Here is a 24327-nt window from a genome sequence, read left to right on the forward strand (position 1 = left end):
TGGGGCGCTCTCGAATTGAAAGCACCTCACGCAAATATTTACGTCGAGCATTCATGGTGTCACCACCACCGCCAAAAGCTCCACTGATCACGTTGCACTCAAACTCTGGCTCTTGGAATTCGTCGTCTTCTTTAATCGGCTTCTTACCTCGTCCTTCCTCGTTAAACTTCTTTTCTTTGGGCGAGCTTCCGAGCCGCCCTCCTCTCCTCTTCCTATTTCTCCATCCCTGCGTACAGATCAAATATTGCCCCAACTTCCCCTCTCTAATGTATTTCTCAATTGCATCTCTAAGATCCCAACATTCATCTGTTGTATGACCCGGCCCGTCGTGAAATGCGCAGTACCGGGTTCGATCCAAACCAGCCTGGTTTTGTAAAGGCCGAGGTCGCTCAACTTTCTTCATGTCGGTGAACGCGACCTCGCGCCATATTTGCGACCGAGAAGAGTTCAGGGGGCATATTTATCAAACCTTCCCCTAGCCTGCTGCCTATCATCCAGCCGTTTTCCTCGAAGGTCATTCATCCGTCGGCCCCCGAGCTTTTCTCCCTGACCAGGCTGTTGCCTTTGGTCCACATTTTCCCACTCCATCTGCTCGAGCTCCAGGTATTTTTTGGAGCGTGTGTTGAACTCAACTAAGGTCCAAGGTGGATCCTTATATATTGATTTAGCTAATCGGGATGTTCCGTGTAACCCGGCTATCACCAGGTGTAAATGAACGTTTTCTGGCAACCCGGGTACTTGGAGTGCGGCTAACTTGAATCGATCCAAGTACTTATGTAGTGTCTCTCCTGGCTGTTGCTTAGTTTTTCCCAACGCGAATTCTGACTTCGGCTGCTTCTTACTGGTGGCGAAATTTAGTAAGAACCGCCCACCAAACTCCTCAAAGGATTTGATGGATCCCGCTGGTAATGACGAGAACCACGTCTGGGCTGCACCGGTTAATGTAGTTGCAAAAAGCCTTATGATCAAGGTTCCTCTATCCCTTTGATGTACATAGCTGTATCAAAGGCATCCAAATGTACCTGCGGATCCTGTGTTCCGTCATACTTAATCAACTCGGATAAATTCAGATTTTCCGGGTATGGGGCTTCTACGATCTCATCGGCGAAGGGACTGTCATTGTACTGCCCCCTGTTGTATTTTCTTCGGTACACCCCGGTTACGTCATCTGGAGCCCGGGCGATGGGCCCCTGGCGGAGGATCTTGGCAAGGTGATGTGGGTCCATCGCACGCCGGGGTTGCTGGTTGTGTCCAGCGTTTCCCGGGCCCAGAGGGTTCCGTGGCTGTTGGCGTGAACCCGGTTGCGCTAGGGTTTGTGGGACGAACCCGGGTCCGGCATTAGCCCTTGCAGGATGGTGGGAGCGTTCCGGAATGTCCTGCTGGGGGTTCGCAGTTTGCAGATCCGTCACCACCTACGCGATGGCCCGCTCGGGGTCTGGGTTTGTTGCGCGCCACAGCCGATCTTCCAAATCTTGGATCTGTCTTGCATCCGCTTGCCGTTGCAGCTCACTACGCTGTTCCAATTCCTCCATCCTTCGAAGTACGGCTGCCATAGCTAAATTCGTCACTCGTGGATCCGGGGTTTCTGTCGTTGGGTCCTCAATTGGTTGCAACCCTGGGAGGTATGGGGCATCTGGGTTGACCGCAGGAGTTGATGCTGAATCTGAATGCACGTCACTAACGTGCACCACATCTAGATCTGGGTTTTGCGGCATCTGCTGCCTTGACTCCGCGGGACCCTCCATAACAGAAGGAGGAACCTGGAGGTTTGATGCGGTGGGTTGACGGAGACCACTCCTCGTTGTGTTATTTTAGTTAAAATTATTATATTTTACGGTGAAAAAAAAAGAAGAAATTATGATAAGAGATAGTGAGAGGTTTTTTAATTTAAATATTAAATAATAAATAATAATTTTAACTAAAATAACTATACTTTAAAAAGATAAATATTTTTTCCGATTTTTTGACTAAAAAGACTTAGTGCTAATCGAATTGTAATCAATTATAACTAAAACTTTCATTTTCTTATTTAGAAATAACTAATTTTATTGATTTCTAATCTTCTTATTAAAAGACACAGTAAAAGAAAGATCGAAATTGGTTATCCACAATAGAGAGGTTTTCCGTTATTCTTAATTGAAACTATGTTTGGGTAAGCTAACTAGGCTTGTTTGTGCCACATAGATTAGGACAATTAGGTTGTTGTCGTATTAAAGGTTGTGACACGAGGAGTTCTGCAATCTATCCATCCTAAACTTTAGTTGTTATATCCCATCCATGTGAGTTTCGTGTGGGATTCAAATTGTGTTGAAATGAGACAAAACATAATGCATAAATTTGGTTACATATTTAATGTATTTTAAAAAATAAAACAAAACTATACATAAAATTTTAAAAATAATACATTTTTATTCTTCTAAAAATAAATAAATTCAAAGATAACAAAACATAATCGTTCTCTCTTATTTCATTTCATTTTATCCATGCGTCAATCAATGCCTTAAATATTTTGGTGCCATGTTAATGTTAAATGTTTGAACCTCTACCAATCATATTTCCCTTGCGTCTCTTATGCAACAAAGAAATTATAATATGAAATTGCATGAAAAGTAAAAGGAGCAGGAGCATAAAATCCAATAAAGGGCCTAACACATGCAACATCATATCATGTATCCAATCTCACTTCTTAGTAGCTAGTATCATCTTTAAGCCTAACACACATACAAAAATAGGAATTGTCCATGCGAGATACCAAAATTTTGAACTTTATAACACTACACCTGCACAACTGGTATAGAATTGAACTAAGGATGATGTGTTTTATTCATACTTCAACTTTACTACTTTTTTAGTGACTTGAAGAGGCTTGAGGCAGCTTGAAAGAACCTCCAGAATAAAGCATTTGGTAAACGGGCTTAATTCTCAAAGTCAAGATAACACTCAAGATGATGCCCGCAGCACACACACCAGCAAGAATGAAAAATGTCAGTTTAAAGCAATCTGCACCTACGCATGAAGCACCAGAAGCATGTTGTTTTGCTGCCTCATTATCATATATATAACCTGCTAGCAGAGCTGAGAAAAGGGTTGCACCAAGTGGATTTCCCAAAGCCACGAAGTTGCTCAATACGCCAAAGTGCTTCAAACCAAAAAGCTCAGAAACAGTGGGGAGCATTGTGGAAATTTGCACACCATAACAGACACCAAGTAATGCAACTGCAATATAAAGGGTTCCATTGACAGCAAAGGCAAACAGAAGGTATACGATGACCATAATTGTCTGTGTGCATGTCATCCCGACTGTCCTTGGGATCGTTTTCGTCCTGAAAATTGTTAAAAGCCAGAATTACAATCTGTTGAATCAATTGAATGCAGAGACAGCTGGTAGTTAATACTGACATTCAATTCCAGGACAGGCTAAACAGTTGTGTCGCTTTGCAACCAGTTCAATTTGGGTTCAGAAGTTGAATTTTAGTTCCAAATAGATCCTTATTAACAAGGTTCAGTTGAATATGAAAAGTTTATTCTTCTATTAAGTTCATGTAATGCTCTAAAGCCATGTTCACACAGGAATGATTGTGAACAGATTTTATATGTGTCAATCACTCTGATATCTTCAGATTGTAACTGATATGAGCTTATGAATATATCTCAAATTTACTATGCATAAATAGATGTCACTTACCTGACAAAATATTCTGAAACAACTCCTCCACCGAGCCGGCCCACAAAATTGCAAAAACTGAAAATTCCCAGTAAGGTTGTGGTATCTTCCTCACCTTGTGCAATACCTATTTGGGCTAGATTGTTGAGAACAGTAACTCCAGTGCCAACACCAACAAAATAAACAAAACATAGCAACCAGAAATCAGCCTTTACTATTGCCTCAGTAAACTTAAAATCTTCCCCACGTTTAGGCCTTCTCTTCTTCTGCTTTACAGCTCCCTCACCCAAAGCAAGAAGCATAGCCACCTCAGATGAATCATCCTGATCATTAAAACTTCCAAGGTTTCCTGTTGACGAAGATGCTAGCAGTGGCTGTGTTTTATCTTTTTTGTCTTGGATGAGAGAGTCAGAAGATCCACATTGTAGCTCAGGTGAGTCTGAATTGGAAGCTCTCCTAGGAAACAGTGTCATCTTTGCAGGGATAGCAAGTGGTGCCATTAGAAGAAGAATCATCACAGCCACCAAAACATAGGAAACAGTTCCATTTATTGGAAAAACATTACCAAATATTGTAGTTGCAAGAAGATAGACACCCAGGACCACACTAGAACCTTGGATGAATAGAAAATGGCAATTTTCTGTAGAGTCTTCACCGGAAGCTGGGGTACAAGGCCTAACAAGAAACATCATACTGAAGCAAACAACAGGAATACCAATGGCAAGCAACAATAGGAACTTAGAAGAAGAATTATGAAGCACTATGCTGTAAATTTCAGTAAAAACTGCAGCACTAAGCCCCCCATAACCTTTCAGGATTCCTGCGACTGTGCCCCTACTAGCAGGGAAATTTCTCATGTTGGTTACAAGAACAGCAGTGGTTAACCATGCACTACTGTTGGCAGCAATAACTAGAGCAAACCAAAGCTGCAAAATGACATAAGAGTAAATGATAATTAGGAGTTTTCAGTCAAATTATGTTGGATATAAAATACATGAAAGATTGAACTCTTCAGTCTTCACTCCCATAGAGAAAATGTCCCCCCCTTCTCTCTCTTTTTTTTTTCCCCTTTTCATTTGGGACAACAGGGGCCTAAGAAACTAATCCATGCATGTGGGTGCGTATACATGTATACATATATTTCAGATAATTGTGTCATTAAAATTTTATTTCTTAGACAAAAGAGACGGTTATCATGAGATCTTTGAGCTTTTCTCAAGAATCAGCATAAGGTCCAATATTTATTTCGATACGAATAGGAAAAAGTAACCATAACATGTTCAGAAAGGAAAGCCGAAAATAAGGGAGTACAATTTGATTTCTTTAATCCAAGGTTTAGAACTGTCAAAATGTGTAATTGGATGAGAAAAAAAAAAGGTTGAATAATGAATTGAATTACTATGAATGGCAACTATAGTAATAAAAGATTACAATAATATGATATGATAGAATAATTATGTATTAAGGAATTAAAATAAAAATAAAAATAGGAATCTCCGTTTCAGACAAGTTTAATGGTATGATTTCCACTTCCTACAAACTCGTTGGGTCTGTCTCCTTCGATTTCCTTCTTCACTACAAACTACAATAAGGTTGTAACAGATCATGTTGTAGCAACGTGGACCAGATCGAATTCATGATGCCGAGTTAAATAAGCAACAAATCCATTCTTTTAAAAACAAAATTAGCAAATTTAATCAAATTTGCTCTTTAACAAATGAATACACTTTTAGAAACAAACAGATCAAATTAAAAAAAAAAAAAAAAAAAAAAAGATCAGAAAAGGAAAGGGTCTTTTTATGTAGAAGTAGAACTTACCAACAAGTAAGGAAGAGATTGGAGGGTTTCACTGATAGCGAGCCAGAGAATACCGTAGCCAATAAAAGAGGCTAAAGAACCGATCAAAAGAATGACCCAAGGTGAGAACTTGTTGCAGGCAATACCAGGAAGCAAGCCAACATTCTCGCCAATATCGTTAGCGACACCGAGGAGTGTTACCTGTCTCTGGTTGAAACCCAGAACGGATTTCAAAGAGTGAGAGTAAAGTGGGAAAGTGAAGGTGTTCCCTGAAGCAATCTGAACCCACACTGCTGCTCCCAATCCCACCCATGGTGGCCTGCTCCCTCCTTTCAGTGTCAACATTCAACGATTCGATTACCACTCACTCACTTTAACTCAACTCAACTCAACTCAACTCAACTCAACTCAACTCTCTCTCTCTCTGTCACTGAGTTATGTGTTGTTGAAGATGAAGAATTTGATAGAGTCTACTTGTGGTTGATTTATGACATTATTATATAGAGAGAGAGAGACACAGTGTGTGATTGTTAGAGAGAGACACAAGGTGTGATTGAGAGAGACAGGACATTTGCCGTTTGGATTCATGTTTTTTCATATATTTTTTTATAGGGTGCATATTTTCTTATGTTGTAGGATAATAGGAGAGAAAAGAAGTAGAGATAAGTTAAATGTGGATCCCACATTTTAAATTAAAAAAGAAAAGAAAAATTAATTGGCACGGAAAACGAATTTGTGTAGGAAAAAATTCTTATCTCATGTAGATGGAGATAATGATTTCCCTTTTTTATTTTTATTTCAATTCATTAATCAGGTGGGTTCGAGATATTTTTTTAATTAATTGAAAACATTCGTTCATTATTATCCATTCTTAATTTTACTTGTTAATTTTCTAGATTTTATTGCGTGATTTGACAATAAATATTTTAACCATTGACCAACTATACCAATAAGGTTGTGCGTGACAATTTTTTCGGAATTAATTTTATTTTAATTTTTGTTCTTCGGAATAGAAATAGATAAAAAACTCGTTTGGTAAAATTAATTTATTTTTTTGTTTCCGGGATGAACCGGTTCAATTTTTGTGCTGAGGAATAAAATAAAAAAATAAAATAAAAGAATAAAAAAATTTCTACTTTTTTTGTTCCCCGACACAAAATGAGAAACACTTATTTCTCTTAATCACTCTCTACCACTATCATCATCATCAACACCACCACCATCACCCCGACACGACTACCGCCACCATTGTCGCTGTTGACATTGTACCACCAATGTCGTCGTCACCACCACCACCACGACGAAGACGATGCCATCGACATCATACCACTACCACCACGACGATGTCATCGCCACCACCACCATCACCATGCCACTGTCATCACCACCACTACCACCACCGCCACTACCATCACCGTCACCAACCACCATCATCACATCAACAGCTGTCAACACCATCGCCACCACTACCATCACCATCACCACCACCATCATCCTGACATGATCACCGCTACCATCATTGTCGCCGTCGCCGTACCACCAGTGTCGTTGTCACCACCACCACGATGCCACGCCACCATCATTGCCGCCCTCGCCGTACCACCAGTGCCATTGTCACCACCACCACGATGCCACGCAACCATCACCACCATCCTGACATGACCATCGCCACCATCATTGCCGTTGTCGCCGTACCACCAGTGCTTTTGTCACCCCTATAACGATGACACTGCCACCATCAGCACCACCTCCATCCATCGCCACCATCACTATCACCATGTCACTGTTACCACCATTGTCACCACCATCATCGTAACCATTGTCGTCACCAACCACCACTACCATCGCCGCAGCCATAGTCGTCACCACCACCACCATCTCCACGCCACTTCCACTGCCACCAGCACCACCACCGTCACCAACCACCACCACCATCGTCGCAGCCACAGACGTCACCACCGTCGTGCCACCACCTATCGGTCTTCTATGTTTTAAGCAAGGTTTAGTTTCATTTGCACTAATAGATTGTCCTGCTGAGACATCGATTTGAATTGGAGCTTTTACAACTACAATATAAGATTTGTAGGTAAGTAAAATCATCTGGTAATCGATGTATAATATCTTTTTCTCATAATTGCTTCGCACATGGATCTATATAAGATACTGATAATGCATTCCAGTTAACATATTTTTTCAATTGTTTATTCTCTCCTCTAATATTGGAAAGACTAATTTATAAAAATAACAATGAGCAATTATTAATTTAACAAGATCCCCAGTCATTAGTTCAAGATATTATAGAAGATTCATATTCAACATATATTCCCAACTTTCTTTGAGAACTCATCTTTGTGTGTTGTGGTGGTGTAATTGAACATAAATCACACATCCCAAAATTATAAAATTAGAAATATTTGGCTCCTAACCATGAGCCAATTGTAATGGAGAGAATTTATCATAATTTGTTGGCATGATGCGTACAAATGATGCTACATACAAAATGTTGAGAATTATGCACCCTGTTCTTAATCGATACCTTAGCCCAAGCAATTTTAAGCACTCCGATCATGGTCTGAGAGGAAATGGTAAAAAAGGTTCTGGAGAGAGAAGATACCACTTAAGAAGTCCCCAATCGTTATTTTATTCATGGATGGAAAGCCTTCATTATATAAAATTACACTGCCAGTAGTCAACTTTCAAGTGACCTGTAGGGCTCCTCAAGGATGGGCTGGCTAAGCTTGCTCCAGGACAGGAGTGGTTGAAGAGAGGTACAACCTCTGTTCCATTATTTTATTGGATTCCCCCTTATCTATCATAGTCAGACTGGAGGCCGAAAGAAAATGATAGCCAAAAACCAGCCATAGGGGGTTCTTATCAGAAAAAGAAAAAGTACGAATTTGATCCGTAAATAGGAAACAAATCTAGCACTACAACTAGAAGAAAGAAAAACTAGAGTAGCCGGTAGGCGCCCCGTCGGATGTTTTCGTTGGATTGGTTTTTGAGACAAAAAATCGGATGTCCCTTTTGTTAGTATATGGGTGTCCTAGAGACAATCTTTTTGATTAAATAAGGACATAAGATGTTGACCTTTTTGTCGCAAATAAATAATAAGCACTCTTTATCTTGTTTCATATTTTGTCTCCATAATATTGTTAATATATTATGAATAAACTGGATAAACCCATTGGAATAGAACATGTATTTCTTGAGTATCTAGATCACAATTATGAGGATTCAAGATACCGCTCGTTTATTTCTAATTCTATGTTCCTAGTCTAGAGACACTGAGAATGGGGATCAGTGATCTCGGATAAGACTAGCACGACTTATCTACTTGTATTTGGATACAAGGTAAAGACCTCATCTGCTACAGATATAGAGATGTCTTAGCTAAAGTCGTGGGTGGACCTATAAGGGTATAGCTCGCACTGAACATACCCACAAAGAGACTCTATGAGGAAATCTCACAGAGAGTATCATTATAGTAGTCTCTTTATATTTAGGTATGTCATTCCTTAGACCAGAAGTTATTACCTAGACTGTGTTCTAGAAGGAACACTTTGACTGTATACCTCGTCTGCCTGAAACATGGAGACTCATAGGTACACTGTTGGGCTTGTCCTGAAAGAGCATAAGGCTAGGGTTATAAGCTGAAGGAATTCATCAAATCTCTGTGAGAGATTAGGTTATCTGTAAACCGGAGAAATCGGGATGACATTTACAAGGACTCGAGAATCTATGCATAGTAAAAGAGTTCATGAGATGATCTGCCGTTAGAGTCAGTAAATTGAAGATTTCCTATTTCGAATAAAGCTTACCCTAAACCGCAAGGGTTGATACATTTTCTTACCATAGGTTTAATGAGGAAGGTAACCGAGACGAAAGAAAATACATACGGCAACCAAATATGTGTAATAGGATGATTATGTCATTGACCTAACTAGCTCTGGGGCAGCAAAGCATTGCTAGTGCTCTGTGTTGTCATTAGATGGGTTGTAGGCTTATTGGGCCCAAGTCCATTTATGTCAGTGGCTATGTTGGGCCTAATGGGTCACACACTAACACCTTATTGTCATGATAATATAGCATTAAAGGTTTTGGGCCTAATAATGGTGGTTAGCCCAAGATGAAGTTTGGAAGCCCACCAAAAGGGAAAAAGGCGCATGAATCATGTAATAGGCTTGGATGGTCCAAGACATTAATAATTAATTTAATTAGTTAAATTAATTATCAAATATTTAAATTTTGAATTTTGAACTTGAATTTTGAAATTCGAAATTTGAATTTTGAATTTTGAATTTGAATTTTGAAATTTGAATTTTGAATTTAAATTTAGAATTTGAATTTTAAATTTAAATGTTTGAACGTTTGAATTTGAATTTGAATTGACTATGAAAAGTTGTTTCATAACAAAAGGATAATATAAGATCTTGTTGGAACAAATCCCAAGTATCAAGAGGAGATCTTTGGGCATCATCCAAGGCTGATTTGGGGCGCTGATTTTGGGGTCTTGTGATAGTCATAGGATCAACCAAATGAGCTCCAATCAGATTTGGTTTGTTGAGAGAATAAGTGAGTGAGTTGGCTCAAGTTTGAATGTAACTGCTCAACGTATCTGGACTGTTTTGAGGCTAAATGGGGATATGGCTGGCCATATGATGGTTGTTAAGTCAGATTTTTGTTGAGATATGCACTTGATATCATGAGGATATGATAGGAGGTTGTTGGTAAGATTTGATTTGCAACAACTCCATTCATTCCTCTCCTAATGTGCGCTACATAGGGCTGATTTTTGAGTGAAGAAATCAGATTTTTATTCACTCATTCTCTCATCTTCTTTGGTCATCCTTTTATGAGGTTTTTCTTAAGAGAGTTTTGAAAATTACCTAGCACTTTCTAAGTGAATTCCATGCGCCACTTTTGTGTTTTTCTTGCTGAAAATTCACTCAAGTAAACACCTTGAAACCTTGCCTTCTACCTTTCCATTAGGGACGCCTAGCTTGTCTCCCTTGGTGTTCATTGGTGGCCTTGAAGAAGAGTTCTTCCGTCTTGACAAAGGGTGGTGTGGATCAACATTAGAGGGCTTGTATCTTCAAGCCTCACCTTGATCATCTTCAAGTTTTGGAAAGCAAACAAGGTAACATCCATGTCCTAAAGCATGTTTCTTGATATGGTATGTGTAATTCCGCTTTGAAAATTTTGTTTTCATCCTCACATGCCTACGGCCTTCAAGGCCATATTCTTTCACCTTTATCAAGTGTTGTAGAGGAGACAGCTGATGGTGCTAAATGTGTACCCCTTTTATCAATCACACATTACGCAAGTGCATGTGTCATAAGTAATAAAGTGGATGTGTGAGTCCAGATATCGTTCCCACGAAAAAAACTATAAAGTTGGGATCAATGTGAAGCAATAAAAGTAACATAATGATTTGTAATTGGCTAATGTCTAATTTAACAATTAAGAAATAAAATAAACTAAGATTAATGATTAACTAAAAGAATGCAGTAGCAATATAAGTTTTCCAAGTGTTTAAAGATAGATCGGGATCAATTTCTCCATTATTGCAATTTCACCAGAATGCAGTAACCATGCTATAACAATCATCCATTCAGTAATCAGAACACTAATGCATGCAAGGGCTCTCACCAACAATACATGTCTACTAAGTCCCACATATCTATGGCCAACACAATTATGAATTCATTAAGTTCAAGTTCCATATGATTTTGTGGTGCAAGTGATCTCTCTACCCACAATTAAATAATTTTAGTTAGTTAAACCACGATGCTTAATAATATTCAGGATTCACCTATATCTCTATAGCCTAAATCCTAAGTACCTTGAAACCCTCTCTCGATGAATTAACAAGATTAAAGATAAATCAACACTTTATTAAGCAACTGAAAGGAAAATCATGCAACAAAGTTTAGACAATATTGTTTACATCACAATAAGGGTACTCTATCACCCAATCCTAACAATTTAGATCATACTTGGGTGGAAAGAAATAACAAAGAAAGAAAATGATTCCATAAAGCTAAAGTAAAGAAAGCAGGGACGTTGCTGTAGCGCTGCTCTCGCAGCAACCATGAGCTCCACCACAATCAACCTTACCTCAGCCGCAAGAATAGTGCAAAAAGTCACTAGGTTCAATGATCTCTCTATTGAACCCTAGCCCCTTCCTTTGATTCGCTGGATCTCTCTCAACGAACCCTCAAATTCCCTCCAAGTGTTTCCCCCACTTTCTCTCTCTAAAAGAGAGGTTGTCCAGCCTCAAAGAGAGACTATCCAACCTATTTGATGTGTGTAGGCTTCTTCTTTTTATAGACTTTGATGAATTGGGCTCCAATTAGCTCTTCAAATCCATTACAAATCATGTTCAAATCTGCTCTGTTTTGCTGCAGCACTGATTGGAGATTCTTTTCTTATTTGCTGCAGCGCTGATTGGAGATACAGCTGTGTTTTGCTACAGCGCTGATTGGAGATTCTTTCCTTATTTGCTGCAGCTATGATTGAAGATACATCTCTGTTTTGCTGCAGCACTGATTGGAAATTGTTTCCTTATTTGCTGCAGCACTGATCAGGGACAGCGCATAATGCTGTTGCATATCTTCTCCAACTCTTTCCAAATATACTTCAGATTTGATTTGGATTTGTGCGAGCTGATTTGTGGGATATTTGATTAGGATTCTTGAAGATCCTTGAGTGATTATTTAGATCAGAATATCTATTTTCGTGCTCAGAAGCTTCCCTTCATTAATTTGGGCTTGAGTCCATAGCTTGCTGGTGATGATGTCAACCAGGCATGCTGCTGACCTCATCTTCGATGCTACAACACTACTTTCCGATGCTACAGCACTAACCTGCAATAAAATAGAAAATGAAATAAATGGTTTTTACACTCAAATTATCTTCAAATATCAACACTTAGCATATTTCTCATTCAAATCATGAAAATATAAAATTCATGCAATAATCATGTAAAATCAAGAGAATTATGCACAAGTATGGCACCAAATCATCATATATAAGCCTAAAAATAACTCTCTTTTAGAGAGTTATCAGTGACATAAGGGGTATAAGCATCTGATGAAGAAAAAGCCTAGTTCTCGGTAAAGAAAGCTCTCACCTCAGGGAAGGAGGGGGATCCATTCCTTTATTGCCGGGAGAATTTCTTAAGGACTTTTGAAGGCTAGTCTCTCTATCATGCGATTACAGTGAGATCTCAGATCGAAGAAGGGGGCTTTCCCTTTCACCAAGTGTGCGTCAAATTCATGTAATGGAAGATCGATCCATCCGGAGCGAGGTCCAATGAATGTTCAATTCTATTTTCAATCTCTTAAGAAGGGGATTCAATTTGCTTTTCTGCTATTCCAACTTGAACCGGTACTGGTAGTGGAATACCATCACTGGTACAGGGAGAAGTAGAAGGGTTTGCGCCTATTACATTAGTGGCACTAGAGATCCTTCTTGTTAATCGGCGGTAGCTAGTTCGGCTCTAAAGGTTCCCTATAACTCCATAGCCAAGAAAGAGAAAACTAAAAAAGCTAAGGTCGCAACTTAATTAAAGGCTTTGATCTCGGTTTAATCGTCTGCTCCTGCTGATGGGAAGTCTTCCTTTTCTTCAGTTCTATATTACGCTTCCTCTTAGTCAGCATTTGGACTGGACACAATCCCGTTGGATACAAATCCAATAAAAAAAGACATCAATTCATTTCGTATGTAAAAGAGAATCCAAATAACAAAAAAATATCATCCCTAACAAGGCTCCTTCTTTCTTTCTTTTTTTAGGGTAAAGATTCCGACGAACAAAGAAAAAAAAAGGAATTTTTGATTGCATTAGAAATATTTTTTTTTTAATATAGTATGGAGAAAAGGTGCGAAGCAATTACTCCCTATTTGTAAAGTACCCCTCTTCCTATTTAGGGGGTTGAGGCGAGAAATGGCTTGATGAATCGTTCCGTTCGCCACGCACCGGCCCCATTTACTTGCTTATCGTAGAGGCTATAAGTACACAGTGCCCCACAACTATGAATAGTATAGTGATAGTGGGGTTGAAACACAAGAGTGCTCGCTATTTCTTTCATTTCAAGTAGGCCACTTTTTTCGGAGCGCAGTCCGGGATAACCATGACCGTGTAATAAGATATATAAATCTTCGATGCTATCATTTCGAAATGTCCGCTTCAACCGCAGTTTCACCTCCCAAAAAGCAAAGTTGGCTTAACGAGCGTGAGAGGAAGCGGGAGCAATTAAACAAAAAATCTCTTTCTTGTCCTTCTACTTAAGGGGCAAAGAGAAGCGCTTTTGCTAAAGAGAAAGTGAACGGTCAGCGCGAAGGTTCAAGACTTAGCCGAGCGTTAGCGAAGCTAGATTCTCAGAGTGAGGCGCTTCGAGTTAGCGAAGCGCTGTAGTAACGCCGAAGCCCTATGTGCTATAATGCTGAGCCAAGGACGCTCCGCCTTATCTATAGAAGCAGTCAACTGAGTTCTGAACGAATTAGCTCCTTAGTAATGGCTCAATCTATAGATAGAAAGCCCTATGATGGGAAACTATCACGTAATGTCTACGGTTCAAGTATCCTGATATATTCTAAGGATAATTGCTTGCGATTATTCTCATGATCTCTGTTAGAATCTCCTTTATGATTTTCAAGAATTTTGGCAACAGACGATTTACCAAGCGTAATCTATGCTTATTAAAGATACACCTCAGATGGCATTCATTTCGTTATCGATAATGATTAGGCTATTCAGACCCGATATTATAACTTAGCACTCTAACATTACAAAGTACCGAGCTAAGGAGCAATTGTTATAAACTAATATTATGGACCCAAAACATATGCCAATATCTATAGTCCAAGCATTCCATGGTCTGCGATGAATAACCACTTTTGGTTATTCCAATGATCACTGTTGATTTCCTTGATGCTCTCCATCATCTCCACGATTCTTGGTGACACACGATTTATATGTAAATGGAGAGTTTTCACCTTTTGCACCTAATCCTAATTGTATACCCCACCTTATTTAATACTAACTTGAGCGTTAGAGTCTTTATAATTATACCAACATATTTAGTCAATAAAACATGCAACTGAGATTTGTTTGTGTTTGGAGGTGAGATTTGTTTCCTTTTAGGGTTGTAGTATGCCAATGTAATAATGATATAATGAGGCAATAATATGAATTAGAGCTCAACAATGGAGTTATAGTGTAAGGCTCGGGCAAATCTTTATGAATTAGTGGATGGTGAAGGGCATAATAACTCTGAGTGAGACTGAAATTCAGCAGAGTAATACTAATAGAAAGTATTATGTAGAAGATTACTTTTCAACGAAGAAGAGAAGTATTTATAAGGGAAGATATTCCCTAAACCGAGCCATGCTTAAGCTTAACCATTTTGCCCGTGTAAAGTAATGCATCCCTACGTCTGTGTGAGGAACATGAGCATAAAAGCGAAAAATCATTTATGATAGAGGAAACTACAAAAGTTTAGTCCCTATATTGCACTATTGTAAAACCCGGCCCGACCTAACTGGGTCGAACCAGAATCCGATTAACCGATCATCGGATCGGTTCGGGTTAAGTATTGGACTAATCATGCATCGATCCGGTCAAACCTGGTCAAAATCTGACAAAACCGACTAAACCCTATCAAAATCGGTGATCCGGTCGGGTCATGCATTTTTAAAAAAAAAAAATCAAAAAATCAAAATTGTTTCATCTTGTCAGAAAAAAATGTAGAACTTATTTTAAAAACTTTTTGTAATTTTATTTGCTAGTATACTCTTCTACAATGACCTCAAATTCAGTTTTCAATACTGAAGCAATTTGCTGAATAATAAATTAAGAGAACGTAAAATATGTCATTTTAAAGTAGTTGAATTTAAAAAATATATGTTCAATGTCATTGAGAGGTATGTTTATGGGGATTCTGAGTTGTAATTTAAAGTGACATAGTAATAACGTGCATTTTTATTTATTTATGCTTAATGTTTTTGAGCTTATTTAGTGAACCTTATTTAATTCATTTTAGATATGGAGAATATAATTGAATTTAAATATTCGTATTTATAATTTTATATATGTCCGGATCAATCGATCCGAATGATAATCCACCGATCTGATTAGTAACCCAATATTCCGACCGGATCGATACTCAGATCGAATTTAATAACACTGCTATATTGAGTCTAATGGCCAGCCCATAATATTGGGCTTGGAAGCAAATCTAAAACAGAAGTTACGTTGGTCGGCACTAGGGGTGAAACTGGGCCGGGCCGGGCCGGCCTACGGCTCAGCCTACGACAGGTCAGGTCTGACTTAATATATTTTGTAAAATAGGCCGGACTTGGGTCTTGAAAAAGCTTGTTTAATAAAAAGACTGTAGGTCTACTTTTTCAAAGCCTGGCTTATAAGCCTACATGCTAGCCTATATTGTATTATTTATTTTAAATAAAATAAAATAGAATAAGTATGCCTTTAAAAAATAAAAGATATAAATTTAATCAACTGTAATTATTTATAACTTAATTATATTCAATTATATTTTAATAAAAATTTGACTTTATTTGTTATGTAGGAGAAACCAACATTTCAGCATGTTAGAGTGTGTATATGAATATATTAAAAGTTTTTTGAGAGATGTTATACTTACTACAAGCATCATGGTGTGTTTGTTGGATTCATGTAGTTATTTTAATTTACATAGTATGAATTTATTTGTTGGATCTGATAAAATATATGTTATCTAGTTTGAGCATTTTGCTTTTGAAAGTGACTTAAATGCTGATTGTACGAGTTTTGTTGTGATTCATGAATCTGTTTGGACGTTGAAATTATGAGTTTTGGTTTAGCAACAGAATTTGAGTATTTTGTAAAGTTGATTCATGGTTATGCTTGGAAGTTAAAAGTTAACAAGCTAACGGGCTAAGCCATGCCATTTGTTTTTTTATAAACAGGCCAAACCAGACTAACAATTAGACTCATACTAGACTTGAGTCAGGTTTAATTAATTTTTTTTTGCATAAATTTAAGCTTTTAAAGTTAAAATTTGACCCAGCCCACTCTATTTTTTCCTAGACACCAAATACATTGAAGATGAATTAACACGAGGAAGAGTTGTCAGCGTCAGCCAAGTCTAAATCCCCGGATTGACCCAGTGTCGTGTCCACGAAGCATAAAGCACGATTTTATTAAAAGGTATGCCCACCAGGCCACCATGTGTAGAAAAAACAAAAGAAAAAGAAGAAGCATTTCGTTTTCGGATGAAAATAAAAACATGACACGTAACGTGACCTACTTTGCACAGAATGCACCAGATTTAGTTCACATTAGAATTGTTTGTAAGGTGCTTATTAGCGTTAGATGCGACGGAGCAAAGATCGGAAATTGGGGAGAATATTAGTAATTATAAATATTTATGATGTAAATATATTAAGAATATTATAACATATATAAAATAAATATATTTAACAGTTTGGAAATTTTTTATCTTTTTGGTTGACAAGGTATTTTTAGTAGTTTTTTTTTTCTTTTATGTTGTATTGATTATTCGGATGAAAATATCAAATTTTAGGTCACAAATCAAAAGATTTTTTAACTTTATATCAACTCTTTTTGCTCTAATTGAGAGAAATTTTAGTGTTTGTCATTGAAAATTACGTTTAGAAATTTATCTGTGCTGGCGTATCTTATTGAGAAAATCACAATTAGCATTATATTGCTCAATCAATTCATCTAAATAATTATATCATTTAAAATTTTCAATAAAACTGCGTTATAAAAACTAAAATTCTAACCTAGACTATAAAATTAAGAACTAGAATCACTAAATATATGTAATTTTAAAATTTCGGAGCTGCTCCGCCTCGTTATACGTGGCCGTCTAGAGCTGCCAAAATGGGTCAGCCTAGCCCATTTAGCCCTAGCCCAAGTGGGTTAGGGTCAAAAAGTTCACAATGATATAGATCCACACGGGCTAAAGTCCTATGGGTTAGAGCCAGCTCGCGGGTCTTCTAAAAAAATAATATGTATTTAAAAAAAAATAATTTTTAATAAAATGGTGCATAAAAATTATTAGAAAGAAAAAATAAATATAATATTCAGAAAAATGTTACTTATATTACTTTATTTAAAAAAAAATTATTGTTAATATAAATTGATTTTCAAAATTATTCATTTACCAATAATTTACTATACTAAAATTTTCAATTTACTAAGCGACACTGGGTGCCAAGGTCTAAGGCATGAAGAAGACGGTGATGGAGGGTGTGCATATGCTAAGTGATGCATCGATCGTCATCTTTCTCTCTGGTAGATTTCATGGTGCAGCTGCAACTGAGAAAAAAATCAAGAGAGAGAGAGAGATTTAGAATCAAAGAAGAATTGTATGTGTTGTGCAGAAGATGAGTTCAATTCTCAACCGTCTGTGTTGCGTTGTAGTCAGAGAATTTAAAAGTGTCAAAGAAGGAAGTTGTAAATTGGGTTGAATATTGTAGCCCGCGGGCTAGTCCGAACCTAATCCTATAATGAGAGGCCTTTAAAAGAATAAGGTTAAAATGATTCCATTATATAGAGGGCTAAAATTTTATAGGGTTTAACATAGGGCTACATGGGCTGGCCTTAGGGCTTAAGCCCTTTTTGACAGCTCTACGTGGCCCTGCCACTGATTAATTTTTTTTTTCCAAAGATTTTTCAAGAATTTACTTGAGAGATGATTTGAACTCCTGACCTAATGAAACCCTTGGTAGCTCAGTTGGCAACTGAGCTACCTTCTTGGGGTTAATTTTTTTTTTTTTTGTTTAAATTAATATGTAAGATCTTGTTCTATTTGCATGCATATTTCAGACATTTAATTATCTCTCTATATTTCAAAAGTTTATATTACATTCTTTGAATTTTAAAATTTTCTAATTAGGTTGTCATTATTAAAGTACCAATAGAAATCTACAATGTTGGGCTTAGCCCCTCTTTATTTACAAAAAAAAAAAAAGAAATCTACAATGTTACTCTAACAATAAAGGTATAATTATAAAATGGACATAATTACTAACTTTTTGAGTTCATATTGTTTCAAGAAATTTTAATGAGAGAAATTTTTTTATCTTATCATGAGCTAATTATAAAAGTTTGAAATCATAAAAATTCAATTAAAACTTGTAAACATAGGGATCTAAATGAAAATTTCTAAATATTATAGGGACTTATAGATCAATTTAAACTAAACATTTATAGAAAAAATTTCATGTTTATTAAAAGTTGTTTGAATTTTTCTTCTCTTTTTTGAAAATAATATTAAACAATCATATAGTAATATAAGATTTAATTATTATTGTTATATAATTTTTAACAGTAAAATAAAATTCCATCCATTGGATATTCGTGGTAGATACTTGCATCACAATCACACAAGAATAACAAACCAAGAGGCAAGAGGATAGAAAGACTCTTGGTATGAACTTTTATCAAACCCAAGTTTAATAAATTGAGTATAAAATTGAAATGCTTATAAGAAGTTCTTGTTTAACCGCGTAAGTTGGTCTAAGTAGAAGAAATTAGGGTTCGTGAATTTAAGAGGGGTGTATTGTATTAAGATTTTAAAAGATTTTTTTTGAGATAAAATTTTTTACAGATTTTAAAAGACATTTTAGAATTAGAGGGACTTTATAGACTTTCTTAGAAGACTTTTTTTACAATCAAGACTTCATAGGATTGTATTTTAAAGGATTTTAAAAGAATTCATAAGATTTGAAAGGACAATATAGATTTATAAGAATTTTTAGCAAATATTCAAAATTACAAGAGTCAATAAAAACAAATAACAAAGAAAAGCAATGATATTAATAAAAAAAAAGTAAACTTAACAACGGGTTAAAAATTATCTCAAAAATTACTAAGCAACAACTCTCCACATATCAATAAAATCTAATATAATTTTCTCAATGAGTTTGAGTTTGAGTTTGAATTGCGAAAATAATAATCATACATAATGGTTAACTTCCAAGTTAAATATTAATTAATGAGTTTGATTTGTGAAAATAATAACCATTGATTGACGGAAATCAACGGTTAAAATATGATTGTAAACAAAAATAAGTTGTAAGTATAATATACCCCATAAAAAAATAACAAAGAAATGCAATGAAATTAATAAAAAAAGTAAAACCTAATATAATTTTCTCAATCAGTAAAACATAATACAATTTTTAACAAACATTCCAAATTACTAAACAACAGCTTTTCACATATCTAATGGGTTGAAATTATCTTCTTCATTTGGTATCAAAGTTATGCATATATGATTGTAAGACCCAATTTTTTTTAATTATAAAAATAATTCTAAATTTGCATATAGAACCTAAAGTTCATGATAAAATTTCGTTTGAAATTTTTTGCAATTGATCTTGAAAACCTTGGGGTTTTTGTTTTACGTGATGAAAGTTTTCTAACCATATATCATATGCATATGTTCATTGAACATTCTAAGAAAATTTTGAATCTGAAATTTTGGGTTTATTTACATGAAAGTTTAAAAAATTTCTCAAATTTTTTCAGTTGATACATTCAAACCTTAAATTGTTTTGGGGTTTTTGAGAAACAAGTTTTTAGTTATCTATTGACCCAAAAATTGTTTGAAATTATTTCCTATATTGAAGAAATTTCATTCATGAATGTATTGTTACGAAATATAGGGTTCATATTATGAAAGTTTCAATCTTTCTTTAAATTGATATTGCTTCATTGATGTAAAACGAAAATTGGTTTGAGGGTTTTAGTTTCCCTGTTATTTTTCACTGTTTTATGTTGTTTTTAATACAAAAATCACACGTTTTTGTGCCAAAAAAATCGCGACCCATAGCTTGAAAAATCACTTTTTAAACTTCCAAAATTTCTCAAAAATTAGGGTTGTTTTGTGATGAAAATCGCTCAAAAATATGCTTTTTTTTTTTTTTTTTAGTTTTGACGAAACTCCCATGGCGGAACCCAATTTCGAGCAGTCAACCTGTTAAAGGAAGAAGAAAACACTGCAACAGAAGAATCTCAAGAAATCCTAGGAGTTGGGGTGAGATTGCGAAAGAGACATCCTATATATATTTTTCACTAAAAAGTCTCACGAAATGCACACCAATAGAAAATCCATTAAAATCATCTGATTTTTGAATACCACGAGATTGTGATTCCATTGTTTAAAATCTTGATTGAATACCAACGGATTTGGACGGATTTTAAAATAATCCTTTAAAATCCTAATCGAATACCACATGTTTTTTTTCAATCCATTAAAATCCTAATCGAATACCAACAGATTTTTTTATCCAAAAATAATCCATTAATATCCTTTGAAATCTCAATCCAATACACCCCTAAGTTTAACAGCGTAAGTTGGTCTAAGTAGAAGAAATTAATTTAAAAAATTAATTTCCTGCCCAACAAATGAAGGATATTTTGTAAGAAAAAAAATGTTTTCACACAGATTTTTAAGTTTGTTATAGTTTGTTTTAATGAGATAGATGTCATAAAAATAAGGGTTCGTTTTTTCAACAGTAAATAATTTATCTACATTGAGTCCAAAATGATGTCATTTTGAAATAGAAATTAAAGTATTTTTGTAATTAAAATTTATTTCATGATTATAATAATCTTTTTTATTATAATTTTTCAACCTAAAATGACATCATTTTAAGAATAAATATAAATAAAATGTAGAAATATTAAAACCTAAAAATAAACACGGATAAACAAGCACAAGCCCCATCAAAAATAAATATCGGGCAAATTAGTATGTGACATCGCGATCATTCTTTAAGAAAAAAAAAGCAATAATAAAACATGTACATAGGTGCGCACTGCGCTACATTGATTATACGACTGATACCTTAAATAATCCCTCCTAGACACGGCATTACTTTTAATATTTACTATCCTTAAGTCATATACACGACTACATAAATAAAATTCAAAAGTTGGATAAGTTGTATTTTAAAATACGATTTATTCATTTTTTTAGAAAAATAAATAAATCATTTTTTTTAAATATAACGTTCTTATTTTTGTTTATTTATTTTAAAATAGTTAAATCACATAACTTTTTATCCACTAACATTGTCCGAAGTCCGAACTCTAAACACAACCTGTGCATGGGTTAGATCGGTTCAGATTTTTGTGCCGACTTGATCCAACTTGATTTTTACAGGTCAGGTATATTGATCCGATCCGCTTTATTTGATCCAAGTTAGGTTTAATTTGGTTTGAATTTTTTTGAACTAATTCAGAATTAGGTCGGATCTGACCTGACTTTGTTTTTGAGGTTCTTTTGACTTGGTTTCTGAAGTGAGTCAAATCTGACTTGACCCGTTTTTGACTTGGTTTCGTCACAAAATTTCGTCGAAATTTCTACGTTGCAAACGAAAATTTTTTTGTCACAAAATTATTTTTTCGTCAGAATACTTTTTGTCGAAAAGCGGCGAATTTTTTTCTCTAATGAAAACTTTTACAAAAATAAATTTTCTATCGAAATTTAGTTTCCGTCAAAAGTTTTGACGAAAATGATTTCCTCCATCAAATGTTTTAAACGAAAAAAGAATTCTGCCAAAAATTTTGACGGAATGTTTTTTGTTCAAAATTTCAATGGGAATGTGTTCTGACGAAAATTTCGACGGAAATTGTTTTGAGGGAAATGTTTCATTCGAAACTTTCGACGAAATTTAGATTTTCTAAAGAATTTTAACAAAATATTTTTTCCGTTAAAATATTTTATCGAAATATTTTTTGTCAAAATTTTTTGACAGAAATGTGTTTCGTATTTTGATGGAAATATTTTTTTATCAAAAAACTTGACGAAAATATTTAGTCGAAAATTTTCGATGGAAATGTGTTTTGCTTAATTTTTTTTGTCAAAAAGTTTAACGAAAATATTTTCGTCGAAAACTTTCGCTGAAATTTGAATTCTATAAAGAATTTTGATGAATTTTTTTCCGGCAAAAAATTACGATGCAAATGTGTTTCATCGAAATTTTTGATGAATATGTGTTTTTGTGAAACAATTTTACGAAATTTAGATTCCGTACAAAAATTTGACAAATTTTTTTTTCCATCAACTTTTTTTACAAAACTATTTTTAGTCACACATTTTGATGAAAATATTTTCCGTCACAAATTTTTTGAAAATTTTTGATGGAAATATTTTGTGTAAAAATTTTGACATAATTGTTTTACGTTAAAACTTTTCTTTTTAATGTAATTGTGATTTTTTTTCCTTTTTTTTTCACATAATGAATATGGATCAAGTTTTGAGTCAATGAATCATTATTAAAACAAGTCAGGTCTAAAATTAATCTAAATAAAGTGGGTCAATATTTAAACCCAGTTAAACAAAATAGATATTTATGGATCAGGTCAAAATTAGATCCAGGAAAGGGTTTGTAAACCTGTTTTTTTACGTAGCCCTGCCCAAGGTGGACATGGTAACGGTGTGGTGGTGAGTGGTGAGTGGTGAGCAAGATAGTAGATGACACAGAAACTGTTCTCAAAGAGTTGTTTTTCTTTTTAGTCATTTATCATCAACCAGTTGCTTTCTTCCCTTTATTGATGCTCTCTTTTTTGTAACGTGTTATATGTTATTAGTTCCAATTATTTTCTAGTGGGCATGAATAAGCGACAAATTTACCTTTTCGTTTATTACCCCTAAATTTGGAGGCAAGATTTTACAATATTTAAACGCTTGTACTGTTGCTTGCGTTGTTTATTAACTTCTCTATAATCAGGTCTAAGAGCAACATGGTTTTGTGCTTTCTTTTTATAAACTTCTTTTTCCCCTAATGTTGTTTCGTATTGAATTGGAAGATCCATTGGAGTTCAAATGGTGAGACAAGCTGGTGCAAAAACCAAATGATCTGTGGTGAAGGCTCAGCTATATCTGTTATTCTTGCTTATGATTTATACACAGAGGGGACATAGGTAAATATAACAAGCCATACATGAGTATCCTATCTACTTCAATCAGAACAAAATAATTAGATACTAGCATATTTGTAGATTAATTGACATATATGATCTTCACTCATGACTTATGCATACTGCGAAGGAAATATAGTTGCAAATTGATCAGGTAACAATTAATTATGCTCATTCCTGTCCTCTTCTGGCTGTGTGACTTTGCAGCTCAACAACGCTGGATGCATCTATTTCTCTGCATAACTACTTATTTCTTTCGATGAATTATAAGAGCTACAAGAGTGACATTTGGGAAGAGTTTTCCTGGTATAGTTTTATTTTTCAGTTAAAGGTTGGTCTTTTCTCGTTATATCTTGTTTTGTGCCCCAAAGCAAAGTATCTTAATGCTATTGTGGAGAGACCATAATGGTTACTGCACTCTTAGCAGCTTGCTTAGCAGTGTCAGAAAATACCACATCGGGAGAGTTGGATGAAGTATTGAGGAGTTTGGGCTATAAAGTTGAAGTGTGTGCTATGAGGCAACATACTTACCTGGACGGGGTCAATGGGTGATCAAGAAGGCCCATGGCCTAGGGGAGTGACCTCCATTGCACACAGGAGGGGTGCTTCTTTAAGGTCTACCCAAGTGGTGGAGCCTACGTCATAATTTGTGATAGTTGGGGCCTGCGTTCGCGCGGCCCCTCCCAATGATACTGTTGAAATTTTATTTACTAGTGTTGAGAATTTAGGAGATGCAGATTGGTATATGGCTGTCAATTGGGCAAATAGGTCTAAAGTTCTTTAAGTTAACCGACACTGTAAAAGAAACCTTTGGCGGTTAAGAAATAATTATAATTTTGGAAATAATAATGTTGCAATTTGCCCCAAATTATCACTTAAGAAAGAAGCCCGTAACAAGATATAT

The 24327-nt window shown here is 35.5% G+C and overlaps 1 protein-coding gene and 1 non-coding gene across 2 annotated transcripts; one reads left to right on the top strand and one right to left on the bottom strand.

Moving 5' to 3' along the window:
• Positions 1 to 2645: 2645 nt before the first annotated feature.
• LOC133295635 (protein NUCLEAR FUSION DEFECTIVE 4-like) lies at positions 2646 to 5912 on the bottom strand. Its single transcript, XM_061494478.1, has 3 exons — positions 5483 to 5912; positions 3686 to 4590; positions 2646 to 3323 (listed from the first exon to the last, which is right to left on the bottom strand). The coding sequence occupies exons 1-3, from the start codon at positions 5804 to 5806 to the stop codon at positions 2849 to 2851; spliced, it is 1704 nt and encodes a 567-aa protein (XP_061350462.1). The 5' UTR covers positions 5807 to 5912; the 3' UTR covers positions 2646 to 2848.
• An 18034-nt stretch (positions 5913 to 23946) lies between these two features.
• LOC133295642 (U1 spliceosomal RNA) lies at positions 23947 to 24107 on the top strand. The gene has a single exon (XR_009749378.1). It is a non-coding gene; the product is annotated as a U1 spliceosomal RNA (small nuclear RNA).
• Positions 24108 to 24327: the final 220 nt, after the last annotated feature.

Source organism: Gastrolobium bilobum, unplaced genomic scaffold, assembly GCF_033153095.1.
Source record: "Gastrolobium bilobum isolate Gb01-03AN ecotype WA unplaced genomic scaffold, APGP_CSIRO_Gbil_v1 utg8394, whole genome shotgun sequence".
Classification (NCBI taxonomy): Eukaryota; Viridiplantae; Streptophyta; class Magnoliopsida; order Fabales; family Fabaceae; genus Gastrolobium; species Gastrolobium bilobum.